The 22,095-nt window shown below is 43.2% G+C and overlaps 1 protein-coding gene across 5 annotated transcripts in view; it reads right to left on the bottom strand.

Annotated features, from left to right (window-relative positions):
• The window catches only part of DST (dystonin), a gene marked incomplete at both ends in the record, with an annotated part of 487,217 nt that extends 466,526 nt beyond the window's left edge, over nt 1-20,691 (bottom strand). For 3 of the 5 annotated variants that reach the window (XM_079713908.1, XM_079713909.1, XM_079713911.1), the window contains 2 exons: nt 19,909-19,943; nt 20,511-20,691. In XM_079713908.1, the coding sequence (XP_079570034.1) occupies nt 19,909-19,943; nt 20,511-20,691 (216 nt within the window). Of the gene's footprint in view, nt 1-19,881; nt 19,944-20,510 lie in introns of all 5 variants that reach the window. The other 2 variants (XM_079713903.1, XM_079713907.1) reach the window with 1 other exon arrangement.
• Between the last annotated feature and the right edge of the window lie 1,404 nt (nt 20,692-22,095).

The following is a 22,095-nucleotide window of genomic DNA, read 5'->3' as shown; positions in this document are numbered from 1 at the left end:
TTAAGATAATGAAACCAACAGTTTGTACAGAACTACAAATAGAAGATATAATGGAAAAGAAAGACTCACTTTTAACCACAACCAAAAAGATAAAATACTAGAAATAATCTTAACCAAAAATGTGAAAGAACTACATGAAAAACACTCCTCCACAAAAGAAGAATTGAACTAATAGAAAAGGATACCAGTTTTTAGACAGGAAAACTCAAAATGATAAAGATTCCATTCTCCTTTAGCAAAATTCCCATTCAATTTGGCCTCAAATAAAAATACTATGTTTTCCCTTAGAATTAGACAACCTGCAAGAAGGAAATCATTCAAAAGAATAGCAAAGCAAAAGTGTATTTTAATAAGAGAGGACTACAACATGTTATGAAGCCTCAATAATTAAAACAGACCATTATGGAGGGCCATATGGTAACATTTATCAAAATGGAAATATATAACTTTTGACCCCATAATTCTCCTTCTGAAAGTTCATCCTACAGATAATATTTGCACACATGTGAAATGACTAAGGTTTTACATTTAAGCATTGTTTATAACAACTAAAGATTAGAAAATTCCCAAGTGTCAGTAACAGGAGGATGGTTAATTGCCTTATATGCTTGCATCTAATGGAATACTATGTTGCCATAAAAAGAAATAGAATACTCCTAATGGAAAGTTCAGCTAGGTGCATTGAGTAAAACAAGATGCAAATAGCATACACAGTTACTATTCATATAAGAGAAAAATAAAATGAATTTCTACTTCCTCATATATAGAAAAATAATGAGAAGATTCACAAGAAACTGAGTGGTTATCTAAATTTCCTAAAAAGTGAGGAACAAGAATGGGATAAAGAATTTTCACTGATATATTTTTATATGTTCTAGTTTTTGACTATTGAATATTTGAATACCTATGCAAAACTTAAAATACTATTAAAATAAACAGTAACAGCAAATGCTACCAAACTAAATCTTTAATCCCACAGGGAAGAGACATCAGCACACAGAAAGTTTTTCCTGTTACCTTTCTCCACTCCCCCAGTCCCATTATGAAAATCTTACATGTAGAGTCAGAAAAAACACACACACAATAATCCCAGTTTACACTTTGACTCTGCATCCAAGACACAGAAACTTGGGGAAATGCAGGTACAGCCAAAGAAGAGAAGAAAGGAAGCATTCACACTAACTTCAATGAATGACAAATTTCTCATCAGCTTACACATCACTGTGCGATTAAATTAAAAAAAAAAAAAAGAAGAAGAAGAAAAAGAGAGCTCCTCAAAGGTAGGGGCAGGTCTTATTCAACTTGATTTTATTCCAAGGTTTCTGATGGAAGGCCTCTCTCGGTCAGCTGGGTTCACTCTTCTGGTTAGACTGAGCCCTTCAAAGATAATGGTCCAGAGTAAGCTGTCCTCTAGGCTCTGGTGGTTCCCAGATGGGTAAGGAAAACAGGTAAGGAAAGTGGTGATGGTTTGCAGAGCCTCTGGCCTCTTCTTGTGGGTGCCAGTACCCAACCCAGGGCATATGCCACAGCCTGGCTTACAGGGCCCTGACCTTGGGATCTACTAAATTAGTTGTAGCAAAGGTATTGGCGAGATTCCAGCTGTTAGAAGGGTTTAAACCAAGAGTTAATAACATCCAAGAGGGGGCAGCTTAAAGGTAACCCGGGCACATCTTCCTTACCTTTTACAGGCAGCCCCTCCTCTGTACAAAATGTGTTTGTGAAAGCACAGAAGAAATGAAATGTGTGGAATTCACATAAGAGATATTTAGGTTGGAGGCCCAGAAACTAAAACATAAGATAAAAAATCCTTAGTAGGGCTTCCCTGGTGGCGCAGCGGTTGAGAGTCCGCCTGCCGATGCAGGGGACACGGGTTCGTGCCCCGGTCCAGGAAGATCCCACATGCCGCGGAGCGGCTGGGCCCGAGAGCCATGGCAGCTGGGCCTGCACGTCCGGAGCCTGTGCTCCGCCGCAGCAGGAGAGGCCACAACAGTGAGAGGCCCGCGTACTGCAAAAAAAAATCCTTAGTAATAGCTCCCCCTTTACACACAACCTTCAAGGACAGAGTTTGAGAATTCCAGACGGGTCCCTTGCTTTGCCTTTTTTTTCCTATGTAATAAAAGACTGTAGATGGCCTTCAATTCCATGAGCAGACATTTGAGGCTAAGAATTGACTCTCTTGCCTCACCTGATGATTTTGTACATCTCTGTCTGAAGTGCATTAGCTGTATGAGATTTAATATCCCAACACCAGCATCAGCAGTCATTTTTCCAATGTTCAGTCATTTACGTAAAAAAGAAGATGCAAAAAAGTATTCAAATTATTGACAAATGCTGCTGAACAAAGGCAGTAATTTTACTGAAATGGGTCACAGGCAAGGCAGCTCTCAAAATATTCCTTTGTCATGACTAAATAACATAATCCAAAATCCTGGCATTAAAAACCTGTGTAGAGAGGGCATTAATATACTGCATGAAAGGGAAGGTAATATATTCAGTCAGAAATCTGAACAGACAAGCAACCCCGTGTATTGTTAAATGGAAATTTCAGACACTTCCTGGGGACTCTCTGTCAGTCTTTTATAACATGGAATGAATTAGGTTGACGTGATTATCCTCTAATTATGTCTAGCTGCATTCTTCAGTACGGAAATGGCATTCTGACTGGAGCTGAAGGTAGAAGTCTGGGGAGGAAAGGGTGTTGTAGGAGACCAGGGGCACTTGGGGTAAGGCAAGCCTATTAGACCCGGAGGAAAGTGCTCTGGGAAACCAAAAAACAGCCTGAGAGCAGTGGTACCCAGAGGAGAAGGAGGATGAGAAAGAGGAGGGAAAACAGCAGAACCAAACTTCAAGTACTTTGTGTTTTCTCACATATGCCCTAGTGACTCCAACTATTTTACCCACTTAATCCCATTCATCGTTTCATCAAACATTTACCGAACATCAAATATTCAACACACAGTGAGTAAGGACCCATCACACGCCAAATGCCACACAAGGCTATGGAGAAACAAGATGAAAAGTACACAGTACCTGCTTTGGGAAGACAGATGTGTCAGTCCCCACACCTGGGGTCCTCATCAGGTCCCGGAGGGAGATGTGCAGGAGGATTGTGAGATAAACGGAGGAAAGAGGCGATGTTTAATCCTCCTTTTGAAGTAGGAGTAGGAATTACCACACACACACACACAAAAGAGTAGAGTTCCAGCACTGGCAACAGTATGAAAACACAGGACAGTGAACATGGGGCAGCTGAGCCTTGTCTGAGTTTAGGGTATGCACCCGTTGGAGGTGGTTGGAGCTGAGGCTGCAGAAAAGTTACTAATCTCGCAGGCAGACAGTGTGGGAAGTCAGATCTGACTACAGGTAACTAATTCTGCCAACAGTATAGCAAGAGGCGGACTGGAACCAGAGGCAAGGAGACCAGATAAGAGCCGGTTCCTTCCCTGTCCCCAGCTTTATGTTTGTCACCACGACATTGTGTTTCATCAGATGCCCCTCACCTCTCCAGCTACTGCCCTTATCAGGTGACTACACAATTCATCTTCCAAACAGGTACATTCTTAAGACTGAGTGGAAGTACCAAAACAATAGGCATAAACTCAAATTCTTTCTGGCAAAGAGGATGATCAAATCTCTCCATCACTGGGGCAGGGGGGCATGTTAGCACAACACAGATTTTGATCTGAGAAAAATGGCAACTCTTGCTTTTCCATTTAGTTTCTATCTTTTAAATTACTGTTTGGTATGCTCTGAGTTTATAAATTCTAGCATGTGGGCTGTCAACAGTTCAGCTCAAGAGGGGAACAGTTTACTGATTTGCTGATATTCAACCCACCAGTGCATTCCACTGGGGCATGTAAACAACCTCCATTATCAAAATCGAAATAGCATCCATTCTGTGACCACCCTAGGTTGGCTACCCTCCGGGCTGGCCTTCCATCTGTCAGTTAACGTGTACTCAGGAAATATAAATTCATTTGAACATTACTCTTAAAAAACATGATCAGGAAACTATATTCTCTTAAATATATATATATAACATTTCCAAAGTCAAATACTGATATCCAGTAAAAAAGCTTCCTACCATTTCTTTGAACAATATAGAGAACAAAGAATTATCAAACAGATTTAAGATGAATTTTTTTTAGTTGTCTGGATTATTCCTGTACACTCTCCCTATCAGTTGGCAGCATCTCTCTGTTTTCCTAAGCCACACACACTACTTCAGCTTTAATTAAAAGGCCCGTTGCCATAGTTTCTCCAAGAAAAGCTCGAGGCATGCTTGAGTCCATTATTTTCTTGAGGTTTCTAGAGAAATTGTAACACAGCAGTAGCCAGCCAAAATTTCCCAATTTTACCTCCCACCCAGTACAGCAGATGACTCAGACATACAGCTAGGTATTCCGAATATTTTTAAGAGAGTCTAAACAACTAGGAATGTTACTTAAAATTCAGCCTTTGCTTTCTTCTGTTCTGTCACGTCGGTAATGTAACCAGCAGACCCAGAATGAGGGGGAATTCAGTCTAACAAATACACTGACTGCATCTGTGGAAACACCAGCACATTTTTCTTTCTAACAATAATGGAGAAAATGCACTGTATTTGCATGTTGTTATAATCTTATTGCTCTATATCTTATAACTCAGAAATGTAAATTCCAGTATGTTGGAAAAAAAGCTCTCAGAAAATAAATTAAATAATGGAAATTCATTTCTTTGAGGATTTCAAAAATTAACAAGTGGAGCTCAGAGAACCTTACTTCTTTAAGTTAAAACTTGCTTCCGGGACTTCCCTGGTGGCGCAGTGGTTAAGAATCCATGTTCCAATGCAGGGGACACAGGTTCAAGCCCTGGTCCGGGAAGATCCCACGTGCCACAGAGCAACTAAGCTCATGCACCACAACTACTGAGCCTGCGCTCTAGAGCCTGTGAGCCACAACTACTGAGCCCGTGTACTGCAACTACCGAAGCCCGCGCACCTACAGCCCGTGCTCCACAACAAGAGAAGCCACCGCGATGAGAAGCCCACGCACAGCAATGAAGACCCAACGCAGCCAAAATTTAATTAATTTATTTAATTTTAATTAATAATAAAAGAAAACTTGCTTCTATCTGAGTCCCCACCCTGCTTTCAGATGGCAATTACCACTATCTCTAAGTCCTGAAGAGCAAGCTCAAAGGTTATTCTCAGTTTTCAAGGTTAAAGGCTGTGAATTAACACTGATCCCTATGAACCTTAGGAAGGGCAAATGCCAGTTCAGCTCATTGTAAGTCAGCCCCACTTTCCTGTTTCTCGGTAGCTATGAGCATGGGCTCTGCAAGTAAAAGAGCCAGGGCTGGGATTTCAGCTTTGGGAGTCACTGGGCAAGAGCTGATTAAATGAGATAGATAGAACATCTATAAAGATAGGCACACTCTCAGAAAATGGCAGCTATTATCATTCCCCATAACTAGGTCATCTCCAGCACAGGATGTAGAGCAGGATGAGATCTCACTATTTTCAGAAGAGCCTAAAATCACCCTGCTCCCCTTGACTATCATTTTAAAAACTAATATAGGGGTGGGATAGGGAGGGTGGGAGGGAGGGAGATGCAAGAGGGAAGAGATATGGGAACATATGTATATGTATAACTGATTCACTGTTATAAAGCAGAAACTAACACACCATTGTAAAGCAATTATACTCCAATAAAGATGTTAAAAAAAAACGAATATAAACTACTCAATTACTGATCTTTCCAACCTAAATGTCATACAAATCATTTGACTTCCTCATTCTGTATCACCAAACTTCCTTTTATTCTCTCCTCTATATACAATGAAGAGATTCTAAAAAGTATTTGAGAGATAGAAGGGCCATTTTCCCAACCAGGAGCATAGGGAAATTAAATATGTCCTGTGGTATTAGATGACAGGTATTTACTATCATCTAATGTGGTGAATAAATGCGTGGTGAATGAAGGTGCCATTCTGTCATAGCTATTATGCTATGCATCCCTTTATCTTTCCATTTGAGTGGCTTAGGTATTTTAAAAATCACATATATTACTGTCACTGATTCTCACAGGTCCTGTTAAAAGATAGAGGGACTTCCCTGGTGGTCCAGTGGTTAAGACTCCACGCTTCCAATGCAGGGGGTACAGGTTTGATCCCTGGTTGGCGAACTAAAATCCCACATGCTACAAGGCGTGGCCAAAAATAAATAAACAAATAAAATTGTAAAAAAAAAAAAAAAGAACAGGCATTGCTATTCCTAGTTTACCAAAAGAGAAGGGAATCTCAGCAATAATAAGTGACTTACCCACAAGGTGAGCTAAGGAACAGGCTTGACCGCAGGTCTTCAATGCCTAAGTCAGGACCCTCCCTACCACCTCTCTATGTAGTCAGGACCCTCCCCACTACACCTCTCACGCGGCCCTATCACTGCAGCATGATGAAGGGGGGCTGAGAAACATCTCCCCAGGGAGCTTCTGTAGCCCCATATATTCCTGAACACACACTTCTTCAGTTCAAACAAACAAACAAACAAACTTGGAGCAATCGCATCAGCCTGAAGGGTACCTCCTACCTCCTGGCTGCAGGAAAAAGATCTGAGCTGGCATTACAAGTTGTAGACTGGGGAAAACTTGGTGAATTACTATTTCTCCAAGTATCACGGGTAATTTACAGGAGGTTTTCTACCACATCTCACACCTGAGCTCAATCCGCCCTGCCAAGGCACTGCCCAGGGCGAACCTAACTAGGCAGGATATCTGGTCAGTTCACTGCAGGAGTTCTTAACTGGGGTCTACCTCTGCCCTAGGATCCCCAGATGAGCATGAAGAGGGCCCCTGAAGGCACTTGAAAGTATGTGAGAAAGTATACGTCTATGTAGCTCTAATTTTTCTGGAGATGTGGACCAGAGCTTTCATCAGATTCTCAGAATGCCCACCAAGAGTTAAGATCCTGTAGAAGGACTTCAGAACAGTAGAAATTCATTAGACCTCATTATTATTATTTTATTTTTAAAAATTTTAAGTTTCTATTTGTGACTACTCACTTAAAAAAAAAACAGTTGGACAATCTCACCAAATCTTCCCAAATATATCTGTAATTCCTTCGGAACGCCCTACAGCAGCTTTCAAAACAACAGAGTTACAATCTAGATCTGCTGGAAATGCTCTCAGAGGCCTGCTGCCTCCTCGCTGCAACTACTACAGACTGGGTCAGGTCAGGGATTTGATTCTCCAGAGCTGGTCAGTTAGTTATTGAAACTTAACAGTCTATTGCTAAATTACTTCTTTTTTTTTTTTTTAATAAATTTATTTTATTTATTTATTTTTGGCTGCATTGGGTCTTCCTCGCTGCGCGTGTGCTTTCTCTAGTTGTGGCAGGTGAGGGCTGCTCTTCGTTGCCGTGCGTGGGCTTCTCATTGCAGTGGCTTCTCTTGTTGCAGAGCACAGGCACTAGGCACACAGGCTTCAGTAGTTGTGGCACACGGGCTCAAGAGCACAGGCTCAGTAGTTGCGGTGCATGGACTTAGTTGCTCCGTGGCATGTGGGATCTTCCTGGACCAGGGCTTGAACGCGTGTCCCCTGCATTGGCAGGTGGATTCTTAACCACTGCGCCACCAGGGAAGCCCCTGCTAAATTACTTCTTAATGTGAGAGTTCTATTCTCTTTGTAAATAAAATCTGCAGGTATCTCAATCTATTTGGTTTTCAAGAATTAGTGGGAAATCCAGGAAATCCAGAAAATCTGGAGAATGACGAGACCGAACAAAAAGAAAAGAAAGTTTTTTCAAATGACAATGTATTGAAGTTAGATTCCTAAAAATTCTGCATAATAATGAAATAGGGGGACTCTTCTGTACTGCATGAGTTATATGTAGCAATACACATCTCTGCCAACATCATCTTAATTAGATGGCAAAATGCTATGAGATTTTCCAAAAACTAAATAATAAAAGAAGGAAAGCAACAGGCTTAAGGTGGAGGGTGGATAGACTAATTAAAAACAGACTGGTTCTGGGACTTCCCTGGTGGTCCAGTGGGTAAGACTCCACATTCCCAATGCAGGGGGCCCAGGTTTGATCCCTGGTCGGGGAACTACAGCCCACATGCCGCAACTATGAGCCCACATGCCACAACTAAAAAAGATCCCACAGGCCTCAACAAAGATCCTGTGTGCCGTAACACCCAGCGCAGCCAAAAATAAATAAATAAATATATTTTTTAAAACAGACTGGTTCTGGTTATAATAAATTAGAACAAGCACATGCCTCCCACTGAGCATGGCTGTACACCTGGACAGAATGCACTGAGTGGCTTCTGAGGATCCTGAAAAGCAAAGAGTAGCAAGAGGCTTGAAGTGAAAAGGCCAGAATTCAAAGTACCACCAAACCAGTGATAAGTTTGCCATGTTTGCTCTCCAGTAGCCCCCAGACTGAATGCAAGCCAGCAGCGCAGCCTGAAACCCAGAGCTGGGTACTGAGCTGAGGCAGAGACAGCTCCAGGAAAAGTCCCCTCATTCTCGCTTGAGGAGTGAAGAAGAGAATTCTTAAGACTCAGAGTGCAGAAATCCCCCATCTTTTTCTTCTCTGAGTTCTCTTAAGCCTCAGCTTTCAAGCAATCCCACGAGCAGTGACATTAGAAATCCCAAAGGAGGAGAAAATAAAACTCTTAGGAAGGAAACCTCCCTTTCTGATCCCAAGAAACTAGGACAAACTCCCATTGTATTCTTTCTCTCTCTTCCTGCCACTTGGCCCTGGACACAAGCATAGTCACAGAAGTGTGCAACAGAACAGGAGAGCAAACCCCAACTTTCTGGCTGGATGAACACAAAAGGAACCAACAAAAGTACTACCAACCCTACAGAAATTAAAAGGAGCAAAAGAGAATACTATTAGGCCAACAAATTAGACAATTTAGATAAAATGAACAAATTTCTAGAAAGACACAAATTATCAAACTGACTCAAGAAAAAATAGAAAATCTTAAGAGGTATATATAAAGAATTTGAATACTTAAATTTTAAATTAAAATCATCAATTATGTGAAGAATTGCTCCAGATGACTGGCCAGGAGACTATTCAAGATTTCCTGCAGTGGAGGAAATTTCTTTAAGAAGATGACTTGGTTTGCTAGAACTTTCCATTTTATTTCGTTTCTGTAACGAATGTATTGTCCAAAATGCCCGTTTCATTTTTAAAGATGGAACTCGAAACTCAGTATTTCAATAAAGTAAAAAATAAAATAAAATAAAAATGGGCAAAGATTTGAACATTTCACTAAGGAAGATCTCTGAACTGCTAACAAGCACACGAAAACAATGCTCAAAATCATTAGTCATTAGGGAAATGCAAATGAAAACTAAAGCGATACCACTTCAGACCCACTAGAAGAGCTATGATCAAAAAGACAATAACAAGTATTGTCAAGGATGTGGAGAAACTGGAACCCTCATACCCTGCTGTTGAGAATGTTAAATTGAACAGCCACTTTGGAAAAGTTTGACAATTTCCTCAAAAAATTAAACACATACTTACCATACAAGCTAGGAATTCTACTCCTAGGTATCTGCCCAAGATAAATAGAAACATATGCCCACACAAAGATTTCAAGCAAATATTCACAGCAGCATCATTTATAATAGCTAAAAATTGGGGGAAAATCCAATGTCCATCAACTGGCGAATGGATAAATGAAGTGTGGTATAGTCATAGAATAAAATACTATTTAGCAATAAAAATGAACAAACTATTGATAGTAATTGTCAAAGTCATTGTGGCAGAGGTACTAACTGGATGAGCAAAGTGAGAATAACAGTGAAAGTTTCTCTGTAGAGTTGATTAAGGGTCTCTACTGAGCAGAAAGGCAAGTGAAGTTAAATCAGAAAGTGCTCACAGGCTGAAACCTAGGGAAGCAAGAAACTCACTAACAGATCACAATGAGATGCATAGACAGGCAGATATGTGGTCAAAGAGAGATATTTCAGAACTCAAGATCTGGGGGTTAGAGCAGTTCTAATACATGATGAAATATGCACAGGTCGGATGAGTGGATAGATAATTAGAGACCTATAGGTAGATACTTGTCCATTTCACCTAAGTTGTCAAATTTCTTGGCATAAAGTTGTACAGAAAATTCTCTTTTCCTTTTAACGTCTGTGGGTTCTGTAGTTATAACCTCTCTTCCATGTGTCATACCAGTGATTTGCGGTTTTTTGCCTTGATCAGTCTAGCCTGATATTTGTAAACTTTGTTGACCTTTTCAAAAAACCAACTTTAATATATACACACTACTATATATGAAACAGATAAACAACAAGGACCTACTGTATAGCACAGGGACCTATATTCAATATCTTGTAATAACCTATACTGGGAAAGAATCTGAAAAAGAATACACATGTATATATAACTGAATCAATTTGCTGTACACCTGAAACTAACACAACATTGTAGATTAATTATACTTCAATTAAAAAATAATTTTAAAAAACCAACCTTGGCTTTGTTAATTTTCTCTATTGTATGTCTTTTCTCTATTTCATCAATGTCTACTCTTATTTTTATTATCTCCTTCCTTCTGCTTATTTTGCATTTACTTTTCCTTTTTTATCCCCTAGCTTCTTAAAGTTGAAAGTTTGTTAGATTTTAGACCTTTCTTTTTAATATAAGCAGTTAAAGCTATATGTTTTCCTCTGAGTTCTGCTTTGGCTGCAACCCACAATTTTGAGATACTATGTTTTCATTATCGTTCAGTTCAAAATATTTTCTAATTTTTCTTATGGTTTCTTTTTTGATGCATGAATTTTCTGAAGCATGTTATTTAATTTCCAAATATGTGAGGTTTTCCTGGAGATATTATTGTTATTGATTCCTAGTTTGATTATGTTATGATCAGAGTATGATCATACTCTATATGATTTCAACCCTTTCAAATTTAAATTAATTTTATTGTGAATTGATTTATGGCCTAGAATATAGTGTGTCTTTGGGAATGAGTCAAGTGGGTATGGCGTTCTATAAATATCAATTAGGTCAAGATAGTTGATAGGATTATTAAGATCACTTATATTTTTACTGTTTTTCTATATGGATATTCTACCAATTACTGAGAGAAGGATGTTAAAATCATCAACTATGACTCCAAAATTGTCTATTTCTCGCTTTAATTTTGACAGTGTTTACTCCATGCATTTTAAGGCTCTGTACATACACATTTATAATTATGTTTTCCTGAACAGTCTTTTTATCATTATGGAACGTCCCTCTTATCTCTGTTAATACTATTTGCCTATTTATTATTGAAGAGGTATAAAAATCTATTCAATAATAAATAAAAATGTCAGGAAATATTTTCAACTCACTTTAAAAAGTGCCTGAATCTGCGTATTTTTGAAGTAAACACAGGATGTTAACTAAGGCACAACTGTGAGTATGTCTGAAATAAAAAATGAAAAGAACCTGTCTCCCTTTAAGTAAAAGAAGGATACAGGAATATCTAGAAAGTTAGAATCCATGAGAATTGAGAATTAAACTGACTTTAGAAAGCATCAAATATATTCATTCCTTCAGCAAACATTTACTGAGCTTTATTTTGTACCAGACACTGAGCTAAGAACCAGGGATTCAGACTACCTTCAAGGTGCAATCTTGTAGGAGAGACAAATAAAAAAACTCAATTATTATCATTATTATGAGGAGGGAGCTAAGAAAGTTCCCTGGTGATGACCTATGAACTGGGTTTTTGGGGGTATTTTTTGTGGTACGTGGGCCTCTCACTGCTGTGGCCTCTCCCATTGCGGAGCACAGGCTCCGGACGCGCAGGCTCAGTGGCCATGGCTCACGGGCCCAGCCACTCCACGGCATGTGGGATCTTCCCGGACTGGGGCACGAACCCATGTCCCCTGCATCGGCAGGTGGACTCTCAACCACTGCGCCACCAGGGAAGCCCTGAACTGGGTTTTGAAGGAAGAACAAGAGTTAGCCTTTCGTGCCTGAGTATTTCCTCTTTAGTCAGGGGTGAGTGGCCAAAGAAAGAAAAGGAAGACAAAGAAGGGCTTTCTTAGCTGGAAATAACATGGTCAAAAACAATAATCCAAAAAGTCATGGTCTGCTTGGAGAATAACCATCACCAGGACATCAGCATAGGGATCCCTCTGATGTCACATTAAGAAGGTCAAACTTTACCACCTGGAAGAAAGTGGAAAGCCACTGAAGGATTTTAAGTAGGGAAAGAATATGGCTTACCCAACCCTTTCTCCCTGCCTACCTCTACCACAGAAGCCAGGAAAAATGAAAGCTCATATCCCAAGCTTCCTTTGCAGTGAGAGACGGCTTTGTGACACAGTTCTGACCAGTGAAGTGCAAGGAGAAATCTAACTGGAAAGCCCTCCATCCAGCAAAGATTTTGATTTCCTGATGAATATCTTTCCTTGACTGGCTCTCCCTTTTCCCCTCCTTCCTTCCTTGAATTTGGGCACAATGTCTGGAATGGTGCAGCCATCTTGCAACCATGAGGGAAAGGCCAGGATTATCCCAATCACCCCAGCAGTGACACAGTGGGGCTGTTGCAGAAAAGCCTACATCATGTCTAGACTTCTTGCCATGAGAGAACAGAAATCCTTGGTTATTAATAACCCATCTTATGTTGGGATCACTTCAATCTGAATGTCTCCCTGACTAATAAAAGTTTTAAGGCTTAATCTGTATTTTAGAATGATCCTTATCAGATTAGGGTGTTTGGATTGGGGGTGGGGAGTCAGGGAGATTTGTCTGGAGGCTTGTTACAGGGACTGAAGCAAGGTACCATCAGGAGGATGGTAAGAAAGGCAAACTCCAGAGGTATGTAAAAGAGGACAGGATGGATAAGGAGGGGTCTGTCATAGCTTCTAGACTACTAGTTTGGGCAACTGCAGAGGTAGGGGTAAGGGTTGTACCACTCTCCACAACAGTGGCAGATGTTCAGTTTAAGACCTGCGGTGCATCCATGTAAAAAGGAGGGAAAAGGGCTGACTCTGTATCTCGAGGTCAAGAGTGTAGCCTGAATCTGACATAGAGATTTCAGAGTAACCATTCTGTGAGGACGAACTAAAACAGGAAATATGGTGAGATCCTACAAGCAAAGTTTGAATAGGGTGAGCAAAAACAAGGCCCAGCAAATCTACTAAGACAAAACTAGATTAGCAGTTGCCTAGGGTTGGGGTGTGGAGGTGGGAGGTGAATGGGGAGTGACTGTCAACAGGTGTGGGGTTTCTTTGGGGGGTAATGAAAATGTTTTCAATTAAATTGTGTGATGGCTGTACAACGTTGTAAACACACTAAAAATCACTGAATGGTACATTTTTAATGGGTGAATTGTACAGTATGTGAATTATATCTCAATAAAGCTGTTTGAAAAATTATGAGCAAGGGAATACATTGGGAATGTCAACATCTAAGTAGGAAGAGGGTCCAGTGCAGGAACAGAGGGAGCTGTGGCCAGAGAAAAAAGGTGGGGGGTGGGGGAGAGTTTCAAGAAGGGATCAGTGGCCAACAAAGTCCAATGCAAGATAAGTCGATTAAACCTAAGACGGAAATATGTGATGTAACAATTTAGAACTCAATGTTGAGCTAAGGGTGAGTGGTTTCAAGTCGTAGCAGCAGAAGCCAGATTTTACTAAGTTGAGGAGTAAATGAGAGGCGAGGATTAGGAGGTGGCAGATTTCAGAGAACTTTTCTTAAGAGAAGAGCTGGTGGTATAGGGAGGTTTACATTGTTTTCAAAAGGACGCACCTATGATGTTTATGTGTTAGAAACACGGGCCAGGAGAGAGGGAGCATCAGAAGAGAAAGGAGGGGACGACTCACAGAACAGCCCCCAAGAGACAGGAAGACAAGGAATTCATGGCATAAGCATAAAATACCCATAGGGAGGACAGATGAAGTTTTCCTTGGGCTGGGAGGGAAGATTAAGATGCCACTTAGTTTGTAGGGACAAGAAGTTGTTCTCCGTGAGTTAGGAGACAGAAGTCACTGGCTGAGGGCGAAGGGCTAGGCTTGAGGATTTGAGGAGGAAATAGGCATTCAGATTATTATGGGAGAGGGATTTTCTTCAAGGAAGAAGTTTAAAAGCAGAGACACATTTCAAATACTTCTAAAAACTGTAATATATTACATAGCCTTGTACATAATAAATTGCCTGCAAATTTATTATGCTTTGCATTAGGAGCTGTAATGACCACAGGAGCAGGTTGTCACATACCCCTGGACATATGGTGTCTGCAGTCATATATAACCTAGTGATGCTTGAGCACTAGACCTGAAACATGCAATGCCCTGCAAGAGCACAGCTTCGGCGTGACCAGAAAGGTCTCCAGCCAGTCATGGTCCCAGGCCTCTGCAGCTGAGGCCACAACTCTCCACTCTCCGTGACAGAGAAAAAAGAGTGATCAGGCTGTTTGACCGTAGTTACTAGAAAAGAAATCAAAAGTCTTTCCTTCTCTTGAGAGGGCTCACAGCAGGTGCCCTCCTAAGGCACTCAAGTAAAATAATGTTCTGTCGAAGCCTCTGTCAGCTGTCAAGTGGTACACAAAAATTATTTTTTATTATAGCTGGCACCTACTTATATTTCCATCTTGATGTGATCTCAAGACCCCTTTCTTCTAATCATATTGGCGTGTTCTGAGCTCTGAAAGCAGGTGTGTTTCCTTAATCGTTGCCTATTCTTAAACGGTTCTGCTGGCCTGGGGGTTTGCTCTGAGCCCCTGTCTGTCTAGCCAGGTACTACTCAGCCTGCATGCTGCAGCAGAAATATCACCTCCTCCTGGAAGGCTTCTCTGATCACCCCAGCCAGAGCAATCATGTCATCAGAAGTATTCCAACCATTCCTTTTCTATACATAATTTGTTACTTTGTGTTTATGCTAATTATATCTTTATTTTTACCTGCCTTCAGTTCCTAGAAGGAATCACGTTTTACATGATGCCTTTTTTTAGCAGGATGCTTTTTTGCACATAGCAGAAACAGGGCCTGTTTACTCTGAAGGAGATTCAGAGATCATCTTAATGTTACCAGTGAAAACAGCAAGTCTGAATCTCAGAGACCCTAAAAGACTAGACCAAGACGGCACAGTTAGTGGCAGAGCTGGAACCCGAAGCCAGGACTTTGAACTCTTATTCCTGTAATCCTTTCATTAAACCAATACTTGTTATTAGCCTGTTTCTATGTCGTAACTGCAATCTCAAAAAGAGTCATTCCTAAACCTTGAGGTTAGACAAAGATTTCAGACTTCTCCGAAAAAGCTTTTGTTTCCACTTTCATCTAGACTGGATTTAAAAGGTTTGGATGCATGAAAAAAAAAAGTGGGTTTTTTTCTTTTTTCTTCTTCTTCTTTTGCTTTTAGCATTCTGCTTCGTTGCCACGTAGCTGAAGTAAGGGTAAATTATATGGCGGTAGTGACTTTGGTGAATGGGGTGAATTTGTCTTTTTCACAAATGTACTGGCTCTACTTGCACAGCTTGGCCTCTGATGCTCCCACCAGATTTGTGATTCATAGTTGGATGTCAGTTCAGTTACTGGAGCAGAAGAAACCAGTAACTATAAAATTTCAGCACTGATACTGGGAGTGACTTGGGAGTCATCATCAAGGCAGGGACTATACCTCAGACCCATTGTTATTCCTATCCTCTAATATCATACCTCATAAAGGATGAAAAAATAAATGTTTGTTTTTAAAATAATTGCGTGAAACAAAATGAACCCTGTATCATGTGTGGAATTCAACTTTAGACCGATTTAATTAGCATAAACTAACTTAGAGCTAGAATTTAACTCTAGGCAAAGAATTTATTTATAAAGATAACCTAATTGTAAAAGAGAGCTAAATAATAAACTATCAGTTTCTCTAATCCACTGAGTAACCCTTAATGAAAGATGCAAATTCCACAACAAGCTGTGAACTATGGGTATTCCACTGACCATTTTTCCACGGTTTGGTGCAGGGATTCTCTGGAAACATGATGAGGCCAAGAGGGTCAGTGTGGACCATCCTTTCATCTACGATAACGTGGAAAATCACTGGAAAAACCTAAAGGATTTGCCTATTCAGCTTTGTAAGAAATGGCCACTAAAAATTCACTCCACTTAGCCTCTCTCTTTCATTGAGAATTTTGGGCATATGATTCTTTGAACTGTGAGTGACACAGTTAAACACTACACGGCAGACAAAATGTAGCTGGGGGTTCTTGTCTTACTGAGTCCTTATCTCGCTTGAGTTAACTAGAGTTAACTCTTTTGGTTCCTTTCTCTTAAACAGGAAGTGAAGATATTTACTCAATCCTGATGGACACAAAACACCCTCCTGCCTCTGCTGATATCAAACAAGGCTGCCCTTATTCCACCGAGCTGATGAATAGGGATCATGTACCACTGTTCATGCTGGGTATTCTCCAAGGGCATTATATGTAATTGTCTTCACTCTACTGAAGGGCTCACAAGGTTCTTTCTTGTAATCTAATGGTACCTCAATTACCCATATCACTTTCTGAGATTTCCTTAAAATCAGGACTGTCACTGTCTGATCTTCACCACAGGCATCTAGGGAAACAGTTAAGCATTGTGTGAAGTCACAGCATGAAACATTATTAAGTCCCCAGGAAAAGTATCCTTCTTAGAGACCCAGAATGAACACTTGGTTTCCAGACTGTGTCCCATATCGATGTGAAATCACTTCTCATCACTATATATATTGTTTACTACTATATATATGGTACAAGTATTTTATTTTCATATACAAAGCACATATTTCTAGCTATCTAACTGGGCCTTTTATCTGTCAGAGAATTGGAGATTGAGCCCTTGCTGAGTGGATTAATAATTTTACATTCTCATATGCTATTATTAAAATTTAGAGAACTCTTAAGCCAGTAGAGATGAGTTTACAAGTATATGAAAATAAAAAGGGGCTGTTGGTGGTTATGGTTCCCAAACATCTCATAAATCTCTGAATCATTTATTTCTAGCTTCATGAGGAAGAAACTGAGTTGAAGAACGGTGTTTATTAACCACTTAGTGAGGGGGGGAAAAGCTGCAGCCCCTCACAAGAGATACGTGGCTTTTTTTTCCTGCTGCAGAACTTCCCCAAAGCACACTGAGTCCTGATGCCATGGTTTCCCCCCGGAGAAGTATTTCTCTCCCTACCTGGGAAGAAACATCCTGAAATTTCCTCTCCAACTGGCCTTCCCTGACGTGTGGAAAGCAGAAGCAATATCCTCTGCCAAGTAAAGCAGCCAAGAGCTAACTGAACTTCCTCATGTGTTCCAGGGCTTTCCCAAAGCTCTTTCACATTTCAATATAAGTCCACAGATCCTAAACCCATTTTCCTCATTTGACAGCTATGGAAATACTGAGAGTGAATTATCTACTGACTGAGATTGGGATGAGGAATAGAATACTCGACAGGACTATAACTTGTAGGAAAATCAAAACATTTTCTTTGATACTTATTTTGCAGCAGCTACTGCTAAAAAGCAACAAGAAGAATAGTCATTATGTGACACAAGTTCTAATTTTCTAACACGCTAGAATCCAAACACTTCAGAGGTATTTCTCAAGGAGAAAATCCTGCTAGAAATGGCATTTTGGTAGAAACGGAGAAGGAAAAAAAATCCCCTCTGTTTTCCTAGAGGAAAATGTCATATTTGTGGCAAACATGAAACAATGATGAAATATTACTTTCTCATGGAACAGTCTCATGATTTTTACTTATAAAATGACATTCTTTGAGTAGTTTAACACAGGAACATGGTATGAAAAGGAACATGGGGGGCCTATCAACAAATGAAGCTAATACTGCATTGAACTTTCTGAGAAAAAAAAAATCTAACCAAATACATTTTGTTATAATTAGTGATTTACATTTTTTAACACAAACTCCAGGGCAATGTTTTAAAGTCTAGAAAGATAAAATAAGAGTTGGGATTCAGCAAATGTTGAATTCTGAGCAATGTCCTGAGAATGTGCATTTTTCTTTTTGGCCCAATTCTGAGTTGTATTTGCCCAGTTATGCGAACTGGCACTCAGAGAATTTTTCACTCATTTGATAAATACTTATTAAGAGCCCATTATACACCAGGCAGTGGGGATATAGCCCTAAACAAGAGAGACCTGGTCCATGCCGTCAAGATGTTCCCAGCCCAGCAGACAAGGCAAATACGAAGCACACACAGGATGTCAACCTGTACCTGGAATCTTGTGAAATGAGCTATGGCATTAAACAATCACTCCCAGCTTTCCTAACCAAATGCAAGCTCAGGACAAATGCTTAACTGACAGATAACTAAACAAAACGTAGACCTATCTCATTTTTTCTGCCTATGCTTTAGCTGAAACACTTGATGCCTAATCTAACAACCCATAACAGGATTCTTATTCTGGTTCTATCATTTACATGTACTGGACTGGTGATCTCCTTTTAAAATGAAAATCCTAAATTTTGGTGTTCGCACCCTGACTGTGATTTATTTTTTGTCACCTCTAAATGGGTTATTCTATTAAATTAATCAGGTATTCAAAAAGTGTTGGTTCATAACAGGCACAGCTTATGCTGTTTCACATAACTTTGAATTAATTAATCTAATAAAGACTTTAAGATTTGTGGACAGATCTTCTATTTTTACACATTTTTAATTCAATTTTACAAAATGTAATGATACCTATCCAGTACTGAAGAGCTACTATGAACTAAGTGGGGTTTTGTTAACATGATTACTGGTAAACCCTGCCCTCCCCCTACAGCCCTATAAGGTACTATTGGCCCTATTTTATAGTTGAAGGTCTGAGAAGTTGAGAGAGTTTCCCAGCACCACACAGCTAGTTAGTGTAAAGGCAGCAATGGAACCTCTGATTATCTGACTGGTTATTTTATTCTCTTTACAGTCCTAAATTGAGTTAAGAGTTCTCACCCACTGGGGCTCCATGTAGAATTGTGCCACATTGTGCCGCATTATAACGATGTGATAGTAATGCAGTAAAAGCTTTCAAGCAACCAGAGTCCAATCAAACATCTAGGGTGCAACAAAACATTGGATTAACTAGTGAAATGAAATGTGAAATAACTTCTCAGGTAAATGGCAAGTCAATGGAGCGTTTCTAACTATGAAGTCTTTGCTAAAATGACAAATGGCATCAAGCGTTGCTACCAGCACCCTCCTGGCTGTGTGAAACTCGTGGGAAAACAGGGACAGTCACCTCGCATTAAGTGGGGGGTTGGCCTGGAAATCCATCAAGAAATGCTGGGTCAGGGAGAGCTTGTGTTTCTCATTTTCGTCTATCTCCAGCGGAACTAGTCCTACAACAATTCCACTGAATTGCTGCGAGGCCAGGTCACCTGTTTATGGAGGGATGGTCCACGTTTTGTTAGTAAAGCCAGATCACTACCACCATCGCTCTGCAAAAATCATCAGACATCCCCAGTAAAATATGGAGCTCTTTCTGGGTGAATAGGAATATAAACTTGAAAGTCTAAAGGGAAATGCACATGGATCAAGCTACTCTGCACCAGCTCCCTAAAAGCTCCCAGCTGAGGTTAGATACCCAAGTGAACTGCCGCGGCCAGCTGACTGCACCCAGAAAGCTTCGGGCGACTTACAGATTGTCAAGGAAGCTGAGATCCATCCCGAGGCTCAGTTCCTAAGGTATGACCGCTTTTAAGGGCTGTCTCACCCCTTCCAGCACAGCGGCTCCAGGACAACAAGAGATCTGCCAATACCGTTCACTGGGCACTCATGCTGGGGAGTCACTTAAAAGGAAACACGTCCCTTTCGGCTTGGGGGTAGCATGCTCGCCATTCAACGCCCTACTGGCTTCTGAACACCCATATGATTAATATTGGTACCCAGCAAATAGAACTTCTTCTGACCTTGAGCGTGCGCGCTAAATAAATTACCTCGGAACGAAAGTGGTGTGATCGCAAAACAGCATCTGGGGAAAAAAAAGAAAAACGAGACTTCAATTAACTCCTTGTTCTTCACCTGCCGAGTCACCGACGACTTACCCGGGGGACAAGGGTCGGGGAGGCGCGTTCCGGACGCCTCTAACGCAGTGGGGACAGCCTGCAGGGAGGGCTGTTTACTAGGCCATCGGTCTCTACGTGATTTCTCCGCGAGAAGTTTCAGGGAAAGTTCTGGGGGAGTTGGGGAGCCCCGAACTCTCCATGCCCCACGCTCCAGCGCCGGCCGGAGGGTGGGGGTGGACGAGGCTGCCGCAGCCAGGACTCCGCTCCAGCCATCCCCAGGGCTTAAGCACACTGACACCAAGCATCTGGTGCGTTCCCCCCACCTCCCGGCGCTCTGCCTCGCCGCGGTCACCCCAATCCGGCAGACCCGAGGAGGGGGACAGGGACGCTAAACACGGAAACGCACTGGGCTAGGGGAGCGGGCGCGGATGGGGTAGAGGCGGCAGCGCGGAAGCCAGAGAGCTGCGCTTCCCTCTCCAAATCGGCTTAAAGGTTCCTCCCAGCCCGAGTAAGCCCGTCGCGGGGTGTCTTACCTCGGCTCCTTGAACGACCCGAAAAGACCGATTTCATCGGATGCCTCCCCTTCTGGAGCCTGCGGTGCCAGCAGCAGAAGAAGATGATGGTGGCGATGGTGCCCAGCAGAAGCAACAAGAGGAAAAGGGCACATTGGATGCTGTAGGGTCTCAGCAAGACGAGGAAAGCGGCGGCAATCATGGTGCGGGGCGAAGCGGGGGCGGCTGCCGGCGGGGCTGGAGGGCGGCGGCACAGGCACCCGCGCGGGGCGCACGCTGAGCTGCGGGCACGGGCGAGCGCGGCTCAGCGCGTCATGCCCGACGCTTGCGGCCCCGCGCCCGGCCCAATGGCTGCGCACTCGCGCCCGCCGCGCTACGCGAGTGAGCCCGGGCTGCGGGGAGCGCTGGCCATGACTCAGCAAACGGCGACCTGGCGGAGACTTGGCTGCGGGTAGCCCACCCCGCCCTCCCCGGGCGCCCCCGCCCCCACCCGTGCGCAGCCCCCGGGCGTAGCCCCGCCGGAGACGCGGCGGACGGGGAGGGGCAACGCCGCCGGCAACGGGGCCACCCGGGCTCTGCGCATCGTCCCACGGCAACCGCCGGCCTCAGCATCCCCGAAGCCGGGAGCACGTGGGGCGGGGCGGGGACGCGGCGGCCCGCGGGGGGCGGGCGTGGGGCGCCGTGGCGGGGGCTCAACGGATGACATCACGGCCGGGCTGCGGCAGCGCGGGCGCGCGGACATGGCTGCTACGGCTCCGGCGGCGGCCGCGGGCTGCGCCAGGGCCTGAGCGCCCAGCGCCCTCCCGCGGGCCCGCCCGCCGGTCCGCACCGTCCGGGGGTCACGGGCCGGGCGCCCCTCCGTTCCCGGACGCCCGGGCTGCCACCTCTCCAGCCTCCCGTGCCCAGATCGCTGGAAGCCCGGCGACAGGGGGCGCCCCGGAGCCAGGGGGAGACCGCGAGGCGCCGACTGGAGCCTGCAGGCGGTGCTGCCCCCGCCTCCCACCTCCCAGCGCCCCACCCCGAGGCTGGGGCTTCGGAGGATGCAGCTGGGTGAGCTATTGCTTGCGGGGGGTTCCTGCACGCCGAAGCGTGAGCCCCGGGCAGGGCCTTTCCTGGGAATCGGGGTCCCCCGGAACGGGGGGGCCCGTCCCGTCCGTCCCCCCTGAACTGGGCGCGCTCCCCGGCGGAGCGCTCGGGTCTGCAGACTTGAACTCTGCCACTCAGCCGAGAAGGGGGCACTTTGCATCCTCTTGTATCCATGTTGACCCTAAAACCTTGCCTCCTTTAGTGCAATTGGAGGGAGAGGCAATTTCAGATTTAGGAACCAGCAGTTGGAGGAAGTTGGAGATTGGCTTGTAAATATTTTGAGGAGCGATTTTGTAGGGCGAGTGAGGAGGTAGTGATCTATCACACTCAAAACGCACACACTCCCTTTCTCCCTCTTGCCCCCTCCCCTTTCTTCGTAATCAGCAAAAGGAATCCTGCAGTTGGAGATTTTCCCGGGGCCGCTGGCGCAGTGCGGACGCGGGAGGCGCGGCTGGGGCGCTGCAGTGGCCTCTGTCCCTGAGGCCGCCGGGCCACCTGGCCCGGACCAGTTGCGACAGTG

Source organism: Hyperoodon ampullatus (assembly GCF_949752795.1).
Source record: "Hyperoodon ampullatus genome assembly, chromosome: 10".
Lineage (NCBI taxonomy): Eukaryota > Metazoa > Chordata > Mammalia > Artiodactyla > Ziphiidae > Hyperoodon > Hyperoodon ampullatus.
The sequence above is the reverse complement of the archived record's forward strand: the minus strand, read 5'-3'. Positions and strand labels throughout refer to the sequence as shown.